The 15684-nt window shown below is 45.3% G+C and overlaps 1 protein-coding gene across 1 annotated transcript; it reads left to right on the top strand.

Moving 5' to 3' along the window:
• Positions 1-828: 828 nt before the first annotated feature.
• Positions 829-15677, top strand: REC114 (REC114 meiotic recombination protein; the record flags this gene model as incomplete). The annotated part of the gene is made up of 6 exons (XM_084213609.1): positions 829-999; positions 1473-1562; positions 10665-10748; positions 13441-13605; positions 14266-14334; positions 15516-15677. 6 exons carry the CDS (start codon positions 829-831, stop codon positions 15675-15677), a joined length of 741 nt encoding a protein of 246 aa, XP_084069735.1.
• Positions 15678-15684: the final 7 nt, after the last annotated feature.

Raw genomic sequence — 15684 nt, 5'->3', positions numbered from 1 at the left:
CTCCTGTCCAAGGGAAGTGTAGCATTCCATCATTGTAGAAGCACGTAATAGCTGAAATGGGGAGGAGAGGGCAATTTTGATTTATTAATCCAGCTGTTTGCTCACGCTGGCTAAAACCATTTCACACATTGAAAACAGCTTTTTTTGACAGACCTCAATTCAGGTACCACAAAAACCCCTGTGGCAACTTTAGGAAGCGAATGCCACCAAGACATGGAAAGGGAATTGAGAGTGTAGGACAGCGTTTTTACAGGGACTTGTCACATTCTACCTGAGGAAGGATGCATGCTGACATCTTGGCCAGGCTCCACGGTCTTGTCACAGGAGCAGCAACAGACAACGAGAGCTTCACATCCTCGTCCTCCTCCTTGCTGCGCAGCGCCGACCGCGCTCCCTCACGCCACAAAATGGCGGCCACGGCCTCGGCGCGCCTCTCTCCCCTCAGCGCCGACGGGCGGACCCGCCACATCAGCATGTCCGGGGGCTACTTGGCAGCAGGGAGAGGCTGTAGCCACGCTGCTCTTGGAGGGGGAAAGGAAGAAAAGGAAAAGGAAGGAGACGAAAGAGAGGGGAGAGGCAAGAGCTGCGCGCGATAACGCTGAGGCGAAAGAAGCGACTGCTCCTCACAGGGACGCGTCGCCACAGAAGACGCGGCGCGAGCCCCCGCGCGCCTCGCGCTGATTGGCGAACAATTCCCGCCGCTCGCCCTCTCCGCCTTCCTATTGGCTGCTGCTTCCCGCCCAGCTCGCGCTGCCCACCGCCCCTCAGAGCCCTCAGAGCCCTCGGCGCCCTCAGCCTGTTCTGCCCCCTCATTGCCCTCAGCGCGGAATGGCGGCGGCTGGCGGCAGTCGTGGCTCCCAGCCTGGGCTGGCTTCGGCGCCAGGCAGCTCCGGCGACACCTCTCTCCTCGGTAGCGCCACAGTGTGGCCCTTGAAGCGCTACGGTCGCTTCCTCCCCCCGAAGGACGGGGACGACGAGGGGCAGAACACCTCTTGGAAGGTGCCGGCGGCGCGGGGAGGGTGGTGGGACGGTGTGGGGTGACTGACTGTGCTGTGAGGCAAACTCGAATTAATGAGGTCTTTCAGGTGTCTTTTTGCGAGTCCAGAGCTAAAGCAGGAATCGGGAGAGATTTGTACTTCATGAATTATTAATAACAACACATCAGAGTGTTAATGGCCCACTTTTTTTTATTCCTTCATTCAGCAGTAACCTGTGGTATTAAAATCTAGAGATGATGGTGGAAGAATCCAGAGGGTTGTCCCAAGTAGTTAAATCTGTATATGGAGGTATAATTAGTGAAAAAGTCATTTAATGTTCCTCCTGTCTGTGGGAGTGAAGGGTAAGTTGCATTAGTGAGATATAAATTACACACCTGGCTTCTAAGTGACCTTTGAGACCTTTTATTTGGCACTAGAAATGGGAATTGTAGAGTCTGTGCTTGCAGGGCCAGATTTTCCTTTGTCTTTTTAAAGGTGTTTGAATCGAATGAAGAATCAGACCCTCTTGTCCTTACCATTGTGGAGTCTGGCCATTTCTTTATTTCCCAAGGGCGAGCAGTGCTGGTAAGTTTGTCTTGTATAAAGAACATTTTTCCTTGATGTTACCCTCAGTGTTAACTTGGTTTCTTTTCTCAGCTTCATCTTCTCTCCCACAGAGTGGGAACTGTCAATGTAGTTTTGCTCATGGTAATTCTCATGTGCTGCTTTCCCTTCACATTTGTCAGAATAATACTAAATGCAGTATTTCATGCTGAGGATCCACATTTTTTCTGCTGTTCTAAAAATCTAAATTAAGAGGTAATGCTAAGTGTTGCTGATCTTGAAAGATATTTGGAGTATTTTCATGATTCTTCTGACTAAGAAAACAGGAAAACTTCTAAACACTGTTTAGAAATAGGTAAAACTGTAACCTGCTAGATGGTCCAGCTGCCTGCTTGCCAATGACCTGCTAGTATTTTGGTTTGATGATCTGGTTTATCCAAGGGTTTGTATTTTCTATGCTGGATGATGAGATAAAATCCTTGGAGACAAAATCCAAACTTGTGGTTTTCCTGTAGCCTCCACTTCCTTAAGCATAACCAGCTACCAAACTAAAGACTTCACAATGACACCAAAAGGAAAATTCTGTCTAGAAGGAGTGGGTTTGATGCTCCTGACTCAGAAGACCTTGCTGGAAGGTGGAATTAAAGTGTGTTCAGTGCACATCACCAGTACTCAGTGGTGATAACGAGTAGGAGCTGGCTGATAAATGTGTTAGAAAGGTATTACAAACCACTGGAAGATGCTGCAGTGTAAAGATAGCAAAGCTTTTTTAACAGAATGTGTAAGAGACTGTGTTGCAGCTTTAAATATGTATAAGCTTATAAATTAGTTTTTACTGTGCCTCTTAAAGGGTCATAAACTTATAGAAATTGAAGTATAGGGCAGGACCATGGATACCCTTGAATTTTTTGGCCTGTGTGTTGGGAACATTGGATAGTTAATGCATGAGCTAACAGAGAGCTGCTGCTGTGGATGGCCCTCGGCTCATTTAGTGAGAACAAGGTAAAAAGGGACTGTGGAAAGTATTTTAGCTGTTGTGTTGGATAAGAAAAAGGAAAGAGGTTTTGAAAATGTGGGTGGAAATGAGACTTGCTGCCATCTCTCACCACGTTCTGCTTGGAATGGCTCAGTGCAGGATGCCCCTGTTCCTGTTAGTGACCAGTAACTGACATTCCTCTGGGAGTCCTTGAAGTAAACATCTAAAACTACCAGCAGCTTCTGATAACTAACCCAAGTGCAGAAAAGGCACAACCCAGAGCTTCAGCCCTTCAGAGACTTGGCTGGCAAAGGCTGAATCTGGCAAGTAACAGGGCAGATAAAAGTGTGCTGTGGGGAAGGATGAGGGATCAGAAGACTGCTAAAAACTTGGCTGAGAAAAGCACTTTCTTACAGCTCTTGTGTTTAGTGGCCACTGAAGCTTTCAGGCAGCTGCTTTGCTTGAAATGCCAGATGAGGAGTTTCTGGGATGTATCAGGACTGTTCCAGCTTCTGTGAGACACTGAGATACTGTGGGAGCTATCACATAGTGCAGGAGAGGTGGAACAGACATGCTTGGTAGATGTGACCAAAATATAGTACTGAGACTTTGAAAGAAAAAAAAACAACTTGTTTTGCTTTATTTCAAACGTTGATTTTGGCAATGCTTCTGTGCCAGCCTTAAAGTTGACAGACTAACATTTAGAACTTGTTAAAGAAAAGTTACATAAAGTTGGTTTTACAGCCCGTGGATTGCTCTGGGTGCAGCTCTTTGAGCAGGTGAGTTTGGGCTGGTGGCACAGGTGTGTTCTGTGCCTGCAGGACTGAACTGGTGAGACTGGTATGTACTGGGACTGTGTGTTTCTGATTGGAGCAGCTGCAGTCCTCCCACTTGTCCTCTTGCACCTACCTGAGGGGCTGAAACCCCCACCAAACACCCCTGTGCTCCTTTCCATGGAATCCCAGCATGGCTTGGGCTGGGAGGGACCTTGCAGCTCATCCCGTGCCAGGGCAGGGACACTTGCACTGCCCCAGGGTGCTCCGAGCTCCAGCCAGCCTCTTCTTCAGCACTTCCAGGGATGGCCATTTTGCAAACTCCCTCCTGAGATGCCACATAACAACAAACCACCTTGCAGTGCTGCCCAGGCTGTATTTTTCTGCAGAAATCGTCAGAAATGGTTCATCCCAGTGGCTGTATCTCCCTCCAGTGCAGCTGTCAGTGCTGTCACAAACCTGTCACAATATTTAAGCAGGCTTTGCACGACTCAGTACAGCCCGTGCCTGGAGCCTGTCACAGTCCAGATCCACTCACTGGGGGTCCATTATCCTGTTCTGTCAGAGGGGATCGTGCACAGCTCCTGCTCCACAGGGAATGCAGCAGCTTTGATGGAATGCTGCAGCTGCTGGCACAATTTCACTTGTGCTCCCATTTCCCCTCTCAGGCCTGGGCTGTGTCCCTTGGATTGCCAAGGTGTCCTCCCACACCTGTGTGCTGCCTTAAATTGAAATTCCCTCTGCTGTGCTCACAGAACTGCATCCTTTAAACTGTTGGTGCCTTGTCTTCTGATCTTTCTCCTAATCCCTGCTTTTCAGCCCTTTTGATGTGCTCCAGGCTCCTGGTTTGAGGGAACTGGATAACAATTATTGTAGCTTTGTACCTCTGCACAGGAACAAGATCTGGGTCACAGGGACACATTTCCTTCTCAACATGCAGAACTTCAAGTTTTGTAACATTTTCATTGATGAATTATAAAAGGATTTTTTTCTGTTTCTCACTTATGAACAACATTTGCACAAAACTGAGAGTTGGGAAGAAAAATTTCTGTTTTGCTGATGGCTGGATCAATATCCATAGTAGGAACAATATTCAAGTGCTTCTGATGGCTATCAAAATATTCTGTCTGTGATGGGTGTACTTACATATTCTCTTAGTCCTTTTAATTTTGTTGAAGTAGGAAAGTTGAGAAACCTTTTCCTTAGGGCCCACTGGCTCTTTTATGATCCGTTTCTAAGAACAATATTTATAAAACAGCAATAAAATATTCACATATCCTAACAACTGTTGTTTTTAATAAATACAGAAAGAACTGTTTTCCTTTTGAAATATCATCTATTCCTTGTGTAATGGAATGAAGAGGAGGTAAATGGAACTTCAGAGCATGAAACATAAAAATCTCTGATGCATAATACAAATTAAAGATTGTTTTGATTTGTTTTGTTTTATTTTATTTTATTCTTTTTTAAACCAAATTCTTCATTTGGAATTAAATTGCATAATGTATTTTTAGGAGCTGGTTTTGCTGCAGTGTTGTCTAACAGACTGCATATTTGATGGTAGAAAAACCTCATTCTTGTATACTGTAGTCAATGGAATTTTACAGGAATATCTCAACAGCATCTCTGGCAATTTCTGGCCATGCTCAGGATACATCATGTTCCATTTACCACAACTCTTATTTCCTTTCCCCTCTCTATCAACACATCATGGAAATTGTATTTTGGTGTTTTATTCACTGCAATTACTTCTGGTGCTAGAATTCATAATATCCTACAAATGAAACAAATTGAAATTGTGAAGAGGACTTACTTAATAGGATAAAATTAATCCAGAGTAATTGATTTGTGACCTGATCTTTTGAAGAGTAGACTGAAGGTCCTTAGTGCCCTCCTGGTCCCCTCATGACTTCCAATAACCAACCAGTGCTCAGGGTACAGTAGATTCTAACTCATTAATTAGGCAAGCATTCAGCAGGCATCCTCATGTTCCTGATGCTCTCTTTGCAGGGCCTGGAACTCGGGCACCAAATTTTGCAGATGAGATTCACAGCAGTGCCCTGGGCAGAGCTGGTCCCTGTGCAATAAGTGAGGGCTCCTGACAGAAAGCTGGGCAGTGAGGAGCTTGGTTGCTAATGCTGCTTTCTGGTAGAGCCCTGCAAAGCCACAGAAGGTTGTTCTTTTATTAAAGTTTTGTTGGATTATTTAGTACCACAATTGCAGTTCAAAAAAATCTCAATTTCAGGTTGTTTATTTCAACATGTGATGTTGCTGTGATTGTTTTGGACGAGCTGAGAGTATCCTTCTGCACCAGCTTTCCCATTTCTTTTCCATGCCAAGGGCTCCTCCTCTTTCCTTTTCTCTTGCCCCAATTGTCCTAAACCTAAGCTCTTAGAATTTTTATTTTGAGATTAGTGATGTCTGTTAATGAAGCATATTCACCCTAGAGTTTGATGTGTGCTATCAGCCTGGAGAAGTACATATTTCATGTTGCTATTATATTGCAAAGGTTCTATTGTCATTATATCACAAAGGTTCCATATTGCTGGAGTTTCCTCCTTGATGTTCCTTGTAGGCAGCTCCTCTAAGCACTGACTCTTCCTTCTTCTTGCAGTAGCCAGCTGACTCCAGTTCCCCCTCAACCACCCAATCCCCTCTTTTATAACCCTTTTCTTCTTCTTGGCTACAGCTGCAGCCTGTTAAAGTCAGGCCTGTTCCTCATCTGTAATAATTGGCTCAGCTGCAACTCCTTAGGGGTAAGATTGCTTTCTATGCTACCTTAAATTTCTTATATTGTATCCCCTTACAATTTTATACTGAGAATGAAGAAATACATTACTGGGATGCCCTGGAGAGCTTCAGCCAGCTCATCCCTGAGCATCCAGTTCCCCTCTCTGTGTCTCTGGAGAGTTGTCACAGGGAAGAATCCCCAGAACAGCTCACTGAAGTGTGGAGTTGTGTGCTGAGGTCAGGGCCTGTCTGTGCTGGCTGTGGGCTGCACCCATGCAAACCCTGCTCCTGCAGGCAGTGTTTGCACTTGGGCCAAAGCCATTCTCTGCCTTGTCCCCTCTCTGTGTGTCCTGTGTCCCCCTGTCCCCTCAGGGCTGGCTCTGTGTGTCCTGTGTCCCCGTGTCCCCTCAGGGCTGGCTCTGTGTGTCCCCTGTCCCCTCCCTCTGCAGCCTCCCTGCCTATGTGAACTGTTACTGTTATGTTGGATGTGACATTTATGTTCATGATTAGGGTTTAAGAAGGAAAAAGGGGATTTTTGTGTGGTTTTTAGTTTATATACTTTTAATAAAGTGTGATCTTAAGTTATTAATTATATTGCTCTATTTTATTCTATTAATCGGTGCAAAGCAATTAGCATTAATATAACTAACAAAATTTTTATTAAAAATTAATAAAATATGTATCTACATTCATTTCTATACGTCATTTAACTTATAAAAATGTTCATGTATTTTTTAAAATCTATTTTTATGCTGACAGTTTTGGTTTTTCCTTTGGTATAAATACACTTAACAATCGTTAATTATTATTTCTTGTAATAACTTAGCTTTGCTTACAAACTAGCTATTAAACCCCTCCATAGTGCACATAGAGCACTCTGCCTAATGACTGCAGCCCTGTGTGTTCTCTGCCAGGCTCAAGAGCAAGATGGGAGGGTCTAGGAGATTTAGGCTCAAAAAAGGATCATGCAAAACTTAACATCCTTTTATTCCTGACTCCTGTCTCTGTGCCTTGATTGGTAGGGTTGGAAATGTTTGCAGGGACACCTTTGTGCTTCATTCACTCTACAGGTTGTCTTGTTTAGGGATTTTTTAAGGTTTATTTTTGCTTCATGTTGGCTCTTCTGATCTTGACTCAATTTTCAAGGCAGGTCATGCTGCAGAAATCAAGCCTGATGTATTTGGCCTTGCTTAAATATTGGAAATAGATACAAAAGTTTCTACTTCCAGGTGTGTCCTACTGAAGACTGGAGTGAAATTATGTTAGAAGTTGAATTTTCACCACTTTTTTCTACAGTCATTAATGAAGAATTCGTACTTTTTAAATAGAAAACTGCTTATTCTAGGAAAAAAAATTTAAAAATAAATAACCATTTTATACCTTATTAAAACAAAATACTATAACATAAATAAAAACTAATAAACAGCTAAATGCAAACAAAAAATACAAATTTAATCCCAAGTTTAACAAAAAAAACCCAAAAAACCATTAAGTAGCAATCCTGTGTGAAGAACACCTATCAGTGTCGAGACCTCCCTAAAGAAAGAGATAACCAACAACTAAAAACTAGAAAAATCTCCAGAGAAAAGAGAAAAAAAAACCCTCAAAAATCCCTACAGATTAGTAAAAAAGTTAAAACCACAACTCAGTAAGTCAGTGACAGAACTGACCTCATAGTTTGCTAGAAATGCACATTCCCAGCTGAGTCCTTAATCCATAGCATGACACAGTGCATACATTGAGCTGGGAACTGCAGAACACACTGTTGTATTTGCATTTCATGGGCAGCCCAGCCTGGACAATGTCTGTCTGTAGCATTCTGGGGTTTAGTTTGTCTTTTTTAATTCTGGTTGTGATTTAAGGGCAGACTAGATCATGTTTGTGACCAGGAAAAAAGCTTTTCCTCCTAAGCTATTGTTTACATAGAGTTTTGTTTGGAAACATCTGGCTTGTGCATGTGTGTCCAAAGAAGTGATGCAAGGCAGCACAGCTGAGCTGCTGCACAAATAACATTTCTTAGATACAGAGTCATCTTCTGTTCAGATAGGCTTGCAGTCTGACAAAACTTAGATAATCTATTCCTGTGTTGTTTAGCACCACAGGGTTTCTAAATGCTACAATAAAAAATATTCATAAATCACACGCAATACCTTCCAGCACAGCTCACAGCCCTCATTACCCAGCAGGTTTCTGAATGCTGAAATGTGAAGTCAGAACGAAAGTATTTCCCAGCCAGTGCTGGACTCCATGGCTCTGAGGCTGGATCAGCATTTCTGGCTCCTGCCTTGTGGCAGCTGTGGTCACATCTTGCTGCTTCCAAAACATTTGGGAAACATCTTGCTTTGTTTTCCCCTTCAGCTTAATTCCACTCAGTCCTTTCTGTGAGAAACTTAGATTTTGGTCACGGATGTAGCAAAGAGTTTACCTCACTTTTGTTAGGAATTCGGCCGTGGAGAGCTACAGGAGTATGTGCCTGACTGAACATTGATGACCAAACTTTACATTTGGGCTCTCGTGTCCCTACCCGGCCCAGGCTGCGTTTTGGGGATATTCTGATTAATCTTACACTGCCCTCTGGCTTTGCCCCTCTGGCTGGCTCAAGGGAGCAGGACCGTTCCCTGCTCTGGCAGCCTGGTGGCAGCACCGATCCGGAAGGAACGCCGCTCTTCTCTGTGCCATCGCCCGCATGCAGAGCGTGTCGAGGGTCAGTGCATCGCCCGTGGGAAGGCACAGTGCACTGTAATCCCAAATTACTGCCTTGCAGCTCCCAGGCCCTGCCCCACGCAGGGATCCTCCTGCCTTCGAGCAGGCAAGGGACACACTGGTTGTGTTCTTCCCTTTTGTTGCTCTCATTCATTCACCTTCACATGCACTGCCCCAGCCCTGAAGTGCCCCAGGCCAGGCTTGGAGCACCCTGGGCCAGTGGAAGGTGTCCCTGCCCATGGCAGGGGTGACACTGGATGAGCTTTAAGGTGCCTCTCAACTCAAACCAGGCTGAGATTCTGGGGAGAATACAGGGACAATGATTTTAAAAATAAAGTGGTTAAACTTAAATTTCAGTTAAATCGAATTAGGGGGTTGGAGTTGGGTAATCAGGAGTACATAAATAAAAATTCCAAATGCTGTTTTTTCCCACTTGTTTTACCTCAGAAACAGGACATACAAAAGAAGCTGGGAAACATCAATAAAATATTTGGTAGGAAGATTAAACAGTGCCTGCCTTCTATAATTTCTTTGAAAACAGTTATTATTTTAAGGAGACAACTTCATCTCCAGTGAAAGGAAAAACACTGTAAAACCAGACTGAATATGGCAATAGCTATATTTAAATAAACAATTGGTGTGTCTCCAAAACAGAAACTACTTGAACAGAACAAGCACAAGTGGCCACAAGTTGAAGTGGCCTAGGGAGGGAATGGTTTGGAATTGCTTCTCTGACAGCATTTGGGGCTTTGTTCAGCCTCTCCCCATTGCTCCCAGGTGATCTCTCCCTGTTGTTCTGACCTTTAGGCCTTTCCTGTCCTGCCTTAGGGCACTCTGAGTGTGTTCAGTGCAGACACCACAAGGGACTGGCGCTCTTACCTGCTGTCAGCACCTGCTTTGCAGCACACAGGGCAGCTCCTCTCTCCCTCTGACCCCAGCTCTTTGGGAATGGTGCTTCCCTGCTGGCTGACATTCTGGAGTCTGTCACAGCAGGTGTCTGCATCCAGTCTGCCTTTGCTTCAACTCTTCACAGTTTTTGAGAGATTCCTCTGGGAAGTGCAGCTGGAAATCTGCATGCAGTTGCAGCATGAGACTGTGGAGCCAGTGCCAGCACAGTAAAGCAGCAGTCACTGAGGTGGTTGCTGTTCCAAAACAGAATGCAGATGGTTTTACAGCCTGGACCCATCCAGCATGCATGGTGACTCTTCAGGATGGATGTGACTTGTGGGGTTTCACCCTTAGGACCCCTTGAAAGCAGCCTGGGCTCAAGCCCTTGGTCATTGAAAGTATTGTGAGTTTGGATAAAACGGGTGCCTGATCTCCTCCTGCCCTAGCACTGATTAATTGTTTGGGGTTTTCCCTGGACTTTGCTAAGTAATGGCTCCCAGTGCCCTGGGAGACACAGTCTGTTGCTGTGCAGTTGTTTTTCACTTTCCTGAGGTGTTTTTACAGGAGGCTGAGCAGCCTGTCGAGTTTGAAGAGACTGACAGTGATGCAAGTGGAGTATAAAAACATCTTTATCCAATTAACGAAGCTGCTGTCGGTTCCCTGAGTGCCGCCTGGAGCCGAGGCCTCCCCGGGGCCGGGATAGAGCCGGGCTGCGCCATTCCCCGGCTTCGCCTGCCCTCTGCTGCCCTCCCGGGCAACTTCAGCGCTCAGAGCTCCACTCGCAGCTGCTTCATTCTGGTTTTCAGGGGCTTCCATGGCATGCACAAATGTAAATGTACAGAGGGATGGAAATCACAACATACTTCGACAGTGTTGTTACTGGATTTAATCCCTGGAGTGCTAAAACTTCCACAGTGGAGGCTGCTTGACAGCTCCAAAAACTGCATAGCTGCAGTGACTGATCTTCATTAGAGCTTAATTACATCACACAAATTAAACATGTGCTCCTGGGTGCTGCTGCTTGCTGGGCCACTGGTTTGTGCTTTATTTCAGGAAGGCTTTTCCCTGATCGATTCCCACAAGTGGCTGAAGATAGTGAGGAGAGCAGAGTGCCTGCTGCTCCTGGCACAGGCCAAGGTGAGCTGAGCTGCTTGCAACATTCCTAACCTGTAACACAGAGATGGAGAAAAGTTTCCCTTTTGGCTACATTAAACTAGAAAGTGTAAATTATCCATGTAAATTAGAATATTTTTTTTTACTCTAGATACTAAACAAGAATGGATTAAATATTGATATTTTTTGTAACTGCTAATATTCAGTTTTTAGACTGCTCTCTGAGAGTTAGCTGCTAAAACAGCCAGACTGGTTTTATTTCCCAGTCTATCTGCCATGGCTAACAAAAAGATGAAGCAAATCTCTTCCAAGATTCCTCTGAGTCAGACTGCACTTCAGCAAACAAACTCTCAAACCAAGCAATAACTGAGCCATTTTGTGGCTCCTGGCACAGCAGCAGCAGGCTGGTGGTTAAGGTATTTGGTACTCGAGGAAACAAAATGGACATGGGTTTCTGGTCACCCACTCAGCTCTCCTGATGAAAAGTGGTTGGTTTGCCTTTAAATCATCAAACAGCACTTTCTTCTTACCAATTTATGTAAAACTCTCAGGTTTTTTTGTTCTTAGATGAACTCTGATACTCTATAAGTATCTTAGTGTTTTAAATTCATGGGTTATGCCTGAAACCAAAACACCTCTGCACTCTGCTTTCTATCAGCTTGTTAGAAAACCTGGAAAACCTGAAGGCAGCTGGGGCAGGAATTAGTTCTGGTGAACCTGCAGGCTGTTCCTTCCCAGTCCCCCAGTGCAGCATCAAGGGATTCTGCTGCTCCTCACCAGCAAGACAAAACCAACATCACACTCACTGCCAGGCTCCAGCAAGGCTCTGAGGGGCACTTCAGGAAAGGAGCAATTTTAAGAGTCTGAAATTAATTTGGTGCATTTCAGTGTTTACTTACCATCAATTCACACAACTTTAGCTGCAGTGGTTCTACCACACAGTTTCTCTACTTTATATCCCAACACTGGATGCAGCCTCTGTGCTCATCTTTATGATAAAATTCTGGTTTATCTTGTACTCCTTGTAAGTCATTAATACTGCATTTACAGTGGAACTTGCTCATCACTTCAAATATGGCTTCAGTAGGGCACTGTGGGCTCCCAGCCAGCAGAATGATTTCAAAACTATGAACAGGAACAAGATGAATCTTAAAGGTAAAAATGTAATGATTCCATGACATCAGGGTTCTTTAATACTTCAGTTTTTGTGTGGTTCAGGTGTGACTGCCCAGTCCTCAGTTTATGCTATAAACCTTGACATATCACAGCTCTCTTTCCACAAAGGAACAGTGTTTAATTTTCAAAGTCCACTGTTGTTTATGAACTGCCAACTAAAGTATTTAACAGTCCTTGTGAGAAACCCAAGAGCTCAGTCTCAAAATTGATTTGGGGATCCAAACAAGCAAGTGCTCTTTGAAAGTGTCCTAAGGAAACTCCAGCCAAGTTCCTTTTGTGTCCCTGAAATCAGAGCTCACCTGTCTGGCATTGCACAGCTCAGTGCCTGGCTCCGAGAGGCTGCCCCAGTTCCTTAATTAATGAGGGCAAATCCAGCTGGGCACTGGCAATGAGTGCTACACTTCACATTACTTTGACAATTTTCCCTTTAAAAAGCACTGAGCCAGGCTTTTGTACTTACCCTGCCCTAAAAATCTTTTTATGGGATTCAAACATCCTCAAGCAGCAGGCATGTAAACACAGGGGCTGTCAGCAAGAGCTGGCTCATCTCTGAGACAGGAGCTTTCAAGTGAGAGGTGTCCTCGTGTTCCAGCAGCCCAGCAGTGTTGGATTAAAATGGGCATTGAAAATGGGGTTGACACTGGAACCTCAGGAAGATGAAGACCTAAATTAGCCAGGCTGGGCCAAGGAGAATTTGCTGCTTTTCTAGTACTTTAAGTTTTTCAAAATTGAAATTTCAAGATCAAACAGAAAGTTCCATTAATTCACTCTCCAAACACTGAATATGCATCTCCCTTACGTCAGCTCAAGGTGCTTAGGCCAAGCTTATCACACACCAAAGATTCCATTCCCATTTCAGGGCACTTTGCTGAACCTGGGACACTTATTAAAAATACAGCCCAACAGCCTGCTCTGGGGGGGTCAGAGCTATCTGGGAGTTTTCAATCATTTTTAGTATCATTTCACTCTTTGAAGTGATGCATTGAATTTCCTGCACTCCTATTCAACATGTTGGTTTCTGTTCAAGGAACATTTAGGTGAGAGCCAAACTGAATGTGTTGGTTTAGCTCCACACAGGCAGACCAGGCAGGGCTGACTTTGCATCAGGAACATAAATCCTAACTGGAACACGCATTCCCAGAATTTCTAGTCCAGATCCAGACTTAACTTCTGCTTACTATTGTGTCATTTTTTTGTCACAAATAACTGTGCACAGCTAGTACTACCTGCAGCAGCAATAAAAGTTAATTTTCCTGCTACGTGTAGCAGGCTTGTCCACTTGGCTAAACCTTGATTTAGTGACAGGTGGCCCTGCATCACTTACCCTTTTCTTGCATATTTTTACCTGATTTTCAAGTCAGCAATCACAGTAAGCTGCTGGGGAAAACTGAAAATACAGCAGGAAAACCTGTTTATTTGTTTTTAAATTGGCACAGTTATCCACAAATCTACTGCCTTCCCAACTCCAACAAACGTGGATTTAGTCCAAGCAGTTGGAGGGGATCCCAGGCTGATTTGCTTTCCCTGTGCTTGCGAGCAGAGCGAGTGCCGCATGTTCCGCGTGCAGTTCGGAGGCAGCTGCAGGGAGGAGATGCAGGAGCACTGCTGCAGCTGTGTGCACAAACTCAGCCAGTTCCTCCCAGTGCAGGGGGCTGAGGAGCAGAGCCTCAGCCAGGACAGCCAGGCCATGGACACTGAGCACGCAGTAAGTGACCACACACACCCAAAACCACTCACCACACCTGGCAGAGCTGGACATGGGGAGTTTCTCACAGCTGCATGAATGGGAATTGGGAAATGAGTTGTACAGGGCAAAAAATGATCAGACCACAAAGTAACCCTGGCTCCTTTCTGTGTGCTCCTGCTTTGCAGTGATAGTAGCTGCCACAACTGCCTATTTACAATTTAATCTAACCTGGCACATCTAAAAGCCATCTCAGGAGGAAGAGAGTGTTTCCCTTCTCCAAGATAAAGTCCTGAGGTAACTGGAAAAGGCAGAGACAGCATTTTGCAGGGTGATTATTCCAAAATCTCTGCTCTCTTGGGTATTTGGATCCATGGAAAAGAAGCAGTATGCTCTTGGGAGCATCCATCCACAGCATTCTTTGAAGTTACTCCTAGGGAGTTGTTTGTGACTTCAGTTTAGCCATTAGCTAACAGGCCTGTAGTTAAACTGTCATGTCTTTCATTTTTAAAGACTGGAGCAGATGTGCATGCAGGTTCCATAAAAAGATGTCTTTTTACTGCAGAAGGTAGCTGAGCACATTCCCTTCCCGTCAGTGCTAAAAATGGAACTGCTTCCCCCCCTGCACATACCCACACTCTGCTTGGTAACAAGCCCTTATTTGCATTTGGTATTTTGTAGCCAGATGAGCCTCTCCCAGACTCCTGCACAAGCCTTGGAGAAAGAAGATCTGTAGCACAGCTTGCACAGGTAAAAAACAAACATCTCCTGTTTAGAGCCTGTAACTGAGCCTGAGAATGAACTGTCTCAGATTCCATCTGGGAAATGCCTTCCCTGAGCATTGGGATACCATCATCTGCACCAGCAAAACACTGGATCTGTGTAATGATCCAGAGCCAGGGAATAAGCAGCAAAACAAGGTGTTTGGTGGTGTAATCACCCCATTTGAATAGGAACAAATGACACAGAGAGCAAAGAAATACCCAGAGGCAACATCCAAATGAATGGCTCTGGCACTGGTTTGACTCTGCAGAAATGACTCGTGCAGATCAGAGCTGAAGCCTGAAAATATCAATCAAGGATTCACAGAATATCCCATCTAACCCTGCTGTCTGGCAGTGGAAACCCATTCTCCTTTATCCCAAGCCCCTCCCCAGCTCTCTGGGAGCCCCTTTAGGCACTGACAGGGGCTCTGAGGTTCCCCTGGACCCTTCTCAACCCTGATCCACAGCAAAGCATCCCCACATTCCATGGACAGCTTCACTGAGCAGCTCTGGCTAAATACCTGAAGTCAACTCTTGCTCATTTACTGGAATTCAGGCCAGTGCAGAAGCAGATGAGTAGAAAACTCTGCTCTTTCCTGGTTTTGTGCAGTTCCTTCTCTGTCCCTTCTTTTGTAGTCACTAGCTGAGCACTGAATCCCAGACTGGGCTGCACTGGAAGGGTCCTCAAAGGTCACCACATTCCAACCCCAGTGCCACGATGCCCAGAGTTCTCCCACCACCATAGGAAAAAGCTGGGAGAGGGGATTAAACAGGGATGAAAAGGAAGTTTTAACAGAAAAGCTCCTTACTTTACTTCTGAAAAACATTTGCCTAAATGAAAAGCCTGGAAGTGCACTCTTGGTTATCCCTACACATTCAAGTGGCAGCATAAAGAGTGTACACTGATTACAGAAGGAAGCCACAGTACCCAGGAAATTGGCATTTCCAGGGTCCATTTCCAACGGAAATAATCGCAGGGGTGTGGGACCGTGTGTAAAAGCTACACTGGCAGAGAAAAGCTCACACACAGAAATGCCAGCTGACTGGTAGCACTCCAAGAGCATCAAAGCCAGGCAGCTCCCTGCTCCTGCAGCATCCAGGAGGGCAGGGCCCTGGCTGTGTCCTCGTGTCCCAGGCCAGGGCCTCCCTCCCTCCTTCCATTGGCAGTGGGTGCTGCGGCAGCGGCCCGAGCTGCCCCCGGTGCTGCGGCAGCCGGCCTGGAGCGCCCGGGAGCTGGGAACCTTCATCCGCCTCTGCCTGATGGACCAGCACTTCCCAGCCTTCGTGGAGGACGTGGAGAAGGAGCTGCACAGACTGGCCAAGGAATGAGGCACCC

The sequence above is a fragment of the Fringilla coelebs genome, assembly GCF_963513975.1.
Source record: "Fringilla coelebs genome assembly, chromosome: 12".
NCBI classification, from domain to species: domain Eukaryota; kingdom Metazoa; phylum Chordata; class Aves; order Passeriformes; family Fringillidae; genus Fringilla; species Fringilla coelebs.
Note: the sequence above shows the minus strand (reverse complement) of the source record. Positions and strands in the feature narration are given on the sequence as shown.